This window comes from Branchiostoma belcheri, unplaced genomic scaffold (assembly GCF_001625305.1).
Source record: "Branchiostoma belcheri isolate BF01 breed outbred unplaced genomic scaffold, Haploidv18h27 scaffold650, whole genome shotgun sequence".
NCBI lineage: Eukaryota > Metazoa > Chordata > Leptocardii > Amphioxiformes > Branchiostomatidae > Branchiostoma > Branchiostoma belcheri.
In genome coordinates this window covers 1-5,582 of record NW_017804299.1, presented here as the reverse complement: position 1 = coordinate 5,582, position 5,582 = coordinate 1, and the positions used below count along the sequence as shown (strand labels likewise).

Genomic DNA, 5,582 nt, shown 5'->3' with positions numbered 1-5,582 from the left:
CAAATGCTAAACTTAATCAATCACAACATCAAGGATACAAACCAGTACTTATATACATGTAGTACATGTAATTAAAAACGTGTACATTAGATTCTTATCTATATTTTCTTCCAAAGTACAGTAAATATCTTCATTCATAATAACTTGCCATGCTTATATGTACATTAAACGACTTTCCATTTGGTACAGGTTTATAGACAGAATTGAATTTACACGAGAATGAAAATTCCATTTGGCCATTTCAAGTCCAAACTGACATCAGACTACATATACAAAAGTAGCCCACGACCAACTTGCTATATATATATATATATATATACGTCGCCCTAATTGCAACGTACATGTTATAACACGTGGATAGAAAAGGCCTGTATAGAGACAAAAGACAATTTCAATGTAAATGAGTATATCTTTGAAATTGTACATGGCCACTGATAGATGAGGTCACTGCCAAGTCTTGCTTTGCTGTGAGTTTAAAAAACACACCTTGTATGATGGTAGTGGTATGCCTCACCAGTGGGTTCGTCAGTTGAACGCCACCCGTCATGGGGAATTTCGGCCCTTAGTTCAATATTCCCTCGGGGTGGGGGGCCAGCAGTGCAAAAAGCACCACCACCCACTCGTGAGCTGTCGCCATCAGTCCTGACGATTGACTTTTAAAACATTGTTCCATTACTGGTGCAGCGTTCGAAGTTCGAAGCGGAGTCAGAGTTCGAAACACCTGACGGCTGGTGACTGTCATAGGTGAATGCTAACGGTCGCTTCGCTTCCGCCTTTCCTCAAGTAGGTACTTGTTCCAGATCCATGCAGATCCTGCCTCCGCTGCTTCTGCTGCTGCTCTTGTTGTTGATTTGATTTCTTTTCTGCTGAGGCCCATCTTGTTTAGCCATTTGTGAAGAGATGCGGCAACAAACCCTCTGCATCCTAATTCGAAAGGGTAGCATGATGACCTCCAGCCTTTGTCCCTGCACACTGCCTCCAGTTCCGCATATCTTGTTAACTTCCGTTCATAAGCCTCCTCTATATTGCCCTCCCATGGCACTGAAAGTTCTCCAAACACCACCTCTCTAGAACTCTCCGACCAGATTACTATATCAGGGCGCAATAGCGTAAGAGCAATTTCCTGTGGGAAACCGCCTTCCCCATCCAGGTCGGCCTTTACTTTCCAGTCGTTTGCAGCTGAAAGGATGCTAGGTTTACGCTTGGAGCTGGTGTCTTTCCTCGGCTGGGAACCTTCCTTCAGAAATGGGGTGAAGTACTGATTACCGGCGGGTACCTCCTCGGCGTTGACACATTCAACTCTCCCCTTGATAGCGAATATATACCCACAGTAATAATGACATTAACTGTGTGCGTCAGGATCAGCGATTAGGAATCTGACACGTGGGTAAAAGGGCGCGATCTAGACTCAGTCCGTCAATCCACAGACCCTCAGCAGGCTTTGGTGCGACTCTTCCCAATACTTGGACTCAAGAAGCTTATTCTTGTACTCTGCTGCTCTGTCAAATTCTAACTCAGAGAATTCCAAGGTGTCTGCGATCCTCTCTGCCCATTTTTTTGCATCTTCACCCAGGTCGGACTCCCTCACGCTGGTTTTCACGATCCTGTGCCTCATGTCTGGAGGGCACTTCCTCTCCCTGACCAAGTTTATGATCATGTCTGCTAGGCCTGACTTGTCAGAGATGAGTACAGGGATGCCTGCTGCGATGGCCTCCAGACCGATCAGTCCGAACGGCTCGGCACGGGACGGCATCAGGACCAGGTGGGCCTGCTGCATGTCCTTAGCGATGTCCTCCTGGGTTCCACATGGCAGCAGGGTGGGTTTGATCTTACCACTGTGCAGGTTCTCCTCCAGGATTCTCTTGCTCGCTTCCCAGTCATCTTCATCTATTCCGCGAACACACAATCTGACGTTTGTGATCTTCTCTGCAACCTCCCCCAAGGCCCGTGCTACCAGGTCATGGCCCTTCAGCTTGTCCACTTCGGTCACTCTCCCGACAGTCAGCACGACTTTCTCTCCTCCTCCTGGTATGACAGAGATGGCTGCAAACACTGGAGATGGTCTTGGAAGAAACAAGAAGTGTTGTCTTGGTTTGCCTCCTCCCAGTGACCTGTACTTCGTCTCGAAGTAGTCGTAGATTCTTCTTCCCAATGAGAACACGGCATCTGCATTCTTTGTATCTTCGAGGATGTCTTCCATCTTCCTCCCCGCGGCCATCGCTTTCTTAGTCCCCATGTAGTACTCCGTCTCTTCTGGCATGTCGTGGTTGAAAATGACTAGTTTAGCCCGTTCACAGCGGTTCTCTTGAATGCTCTTTGCAGCTCCAATTGTGATATCTGCATGGCCCACAATGCACTTCAGATCTGTTGGTATATCTGGGTAGTGGAAGCTGTGGTAGTCGGTTAACCATTCCAAAGACGGTGTTTTCTTCTTCCTTGCTCTTTGTACAGGCAGATGCAGAATGACACCGTCCTCTGCGGCGCACCTCTTGTCTTCTTCAGATGCTTGCACAGCTGTAGCATGAACTGTAGCACCATGATGTTTCAGAAACTGCGCCACCCGACGATTCGTGGTAGAAGTACCTCCATGGGACGTGCCGTACTTATCGTTAACCATCAGAACAGACGTGAACTCTGCAATTAATTCAAAAACAATGTAGGCGTGTCACATTAACCCTACCTAGACCGGGGGGGGGGGGGGCTAAAAGTGCCCGCGGCAACTTTGATGTCACCTAGCGTCTGAACGGCTAGCCGTAGAACGGCCAAACTTGGTGACTTTTCCTAGAATATTGTTGGCAACAATTTTCAATCAATGGAATAAGATAATAATTTTTTTGTGTTGCCATGGCAACGGGTTTCTGACAGGCATTTTTTGCTAAATTTAGTACTTTTTGTTTCAACAATAGAATTTTATGGGTTTTATGTCAAGTTACTCATGGTTTCTAATATTAATAACATCCCATATAATTTTATGTAAATTTTGTCATTAAATGTGCATAATTTATGCTAATTTGATGACGTCATTGGCCAAAATCCAAGATGGCGGACCATATCATTAGAACAGGTATATACAGGTTATTTTCATTAAAATTTCATCAATACTTCCATTTCTTTTTCCAAAAAAGGTTTAAATGAAGGTCTTTAGTATGTTTACAATGTATTTTAGGCTTTATCATGAAAAAAAACTATTTTTGAAAATTCAAGATTGATGATCCAAGATGGCGGATATATTAAATAAGCATGACGTCATTTTATGACGTCACCGGTGTTGCTATGGGCAACATAAGACTTAGTACACCATAATATTCTGTCATAAACACTTTTGGTACAGTTATGTTTAATACCATTTAGTTTTCAGGGAAAAACCTATTTAGACGGTTTTGGCCAATAAAATCATTAATGACGCCATAATGACGTCATATTACGTCATAACGACATAAAAATTGTAGATATGATAAATTTTCACTAGTACACTATTCTCTGAAAATTTGGTGGTCATACGACATACCGTTCGCGAGTTCTTAGGGGGGGTCAAAAGAGCCCCCCCCCGGTCCCCCCATGTCAAAAAAAGCCCGGTCTAGGTAGGGTTAAGATAAATTGATTTTGAGTTATGACGGATAAGATGCAGGTGCCATGAAACGACACTTGCTTGAATGTCCTTTTGATTGATACCGACTGTTGTTCCAAAATTTCTGAATTTCTTATTAGCTGAATACCTAGTTGGGTTACTGTGTCGTATGTATGCACTTTTTAGAAATAATAAGGTAAATAATTGTTGTTAAATAATATTTCTGAACGAAACATTCTCTGTACATGTTTATTTTACGGTATGTAGGATTTCATCCATACCTTGCTTCGGACGTTTTACCGGGGGGCCACTGTCGCTGGACTCGCTAACATGCCGAGTTTTGGCTTTCCTCTTTACACCTGTAATCCATATAAGATTGTCAAGCAACATACGCCATGTAATGTTATCCATATGATTCAGTTTTCTTGTTTGACCTACCGTCCTATGGAATGATAATTCTCAGGCAAAGGTGAAAAAGCATTTAGAATATGGTACAAAATTATCATCTTATATCTTACCTTTCTCATGTTGTATCTGGGACGCCTTGGTCATGGTGACCACAGTGCCTTCCTTCTGCTGAACCTGACTTGTCTTCCCCTCATCTGCAGTGGACATACGATAAGAAAAATGTTTACAGCTTAAATAAAGGACAATTCATAGTTAGTGGGGTGCACAAAGGAGTTCAACTTTGTTTTTTTTCTCTGTACCATACTTTTCATTACCATACACAAATAACCAGTACAGGAAAACAAGAAGCCAATGATCTACCTTAAAATGAAAAACGTTATTTAACTACAAGTACCTTTCTTTGGTTGTATTTGGGACGCTCTGCTCATATAACTGGCTATTTTGTTTCAAGATCAATTATGTGACTTGTCTACCTTTTTTTCACCAAGTACCTTATACGCTTGCTAGTATATACATAAAAACAGCACCTACCTTGCAGAGAGTGCAGGTAGACATGGGCTGAATTTATCCGACGGATGGGGTCTCTCACTGGTTCACCTGCTTGTGACAGTAGTGTGAAATGGACTGCTCCTTCAAACTTCCCCTTTCCTATCTGCGGATCTCGCAGCTTCAGTCTGACTGAGATTCGGTTACAGTTCGCCGGCGGGAAGACGAACTGAATACCGGGCGGCTCCGGCGGAATGTCACGTGGATCTCCAATGACGTCTTCTTCCTCACCAAACCGCGCACGGATTCTCTCCTTCTTGTCCATGGTGACCTCTTGTCGGAACGGCGGTGGTGTCTTAAAAGTTATCTGCTCTGAAATACTCCGTGACTTTTTGCCCTTCTCGATACACAGCAGGTGAATGCGCTTGTCGTCTGTCGTTGCTTCATTGGGACTGATAATGAGATGCACTTTGTCGTCACTGTACCTTGTTACAAGGACTTCTATAGCTTCAGTTGCCTCTTGATTGGCCGCCTCGTCCTGCTTTTCTGTACTTGTATCAGCAGAGGTGGAGGCTTCTTCAGAGTTGTCTTTTTTCTTGGCACCGACAACGCTAAAACAGTTGAGTTTACGAAAAAAGATTCAACATATTGCTTGACGAATCATTACTTCTCAACTTAGTTTTCAAAATTTACTCCTGTTCGATTAAACAAACATTTTAATTGATTTTTTTATCGAGATAAGTGTGTTACCTGCAAAAGTGACACATTGTGAAGGTGATCGTGTCCTTGGTTTCTCGAGCATCGGTGCTTAATGCCGTCCACTCATCATTGTCACCAGTGGACCTTTTCATCAGGATGGTTCTGCCCAGGTCACAGGTGCTTTTCCATGTCCAGGGCAGGGTGACAGTGACGGGCTTTAGGAAGTCTTCCTCGGTGTCTAGGTGCACGGTCATTACCGGTGTCACAGCCGAGAAATTGTTTGCCATGGTCCCATCTATGGGCAGCACATCAACCTATCAAATTAAAAAAAATGTTATAGAAATAAAATGAATTAGAGCCATAATGTAGATCTAAATAGTGATAATGAAGGTTGCATTTAGAATTATCATTACATAGAAAA

General features: G+C 43.3%; 1 protein-coding gene across 1 annotated transcript; it reads right to left on the bottom strand.

Annotated features, from left to right (window-relative positions):
- Positions 1–1,350: 1,350 nt before the first annotated feature.
- On the bottom strand, positions 1,351–5,471 carry LOC109483639. The gene is made up of 5 exons (XM_019786671.1): positions 5,213–5,471; positions 4,508–5,073; positions 4,087–4,170; positions 3,850–3,927; positions 1,351–2,634 (listed from the first exon to the last, which is right to left on the bottom strand). Exons 1-5 carry the CDS (start codon positions 5,446–5,448, stop codon positions 1,409–1,411), a joined length of 2,190 nt encoding a protein of 729 aa, XP_019642230.1. The 5' UTR covers positions 5,449–5,471; the 3' UTR covers positions 1,351–1,408.
- Between the last annotated feature and the right edge of the window lie 111 nt (positions 5,472–5,582).

Coding starts and splice junctions, on each gene's coding strand:
- LOC109483639 (XM_019786671.1), bottom strand. CDS start 5,448: ATGGCAAACAATTTCTCGGCTGTGACACCGGTAATGACCGTGCACCTA. Junction 5,074..5,212: donor ACAATGTGTCACTTTTGCAG/GTAACACACTTA, acceptor CAACTGTTTTAG/CGTTGTCGGTGCCAAGAAAA. Junction 3,928..4,086: donor CCAGATACAACATGAGAAAG/GTAAGATATAAG, acceptor TATGGATTACAG/GTGTAAAGAGGAAAGCCAAA.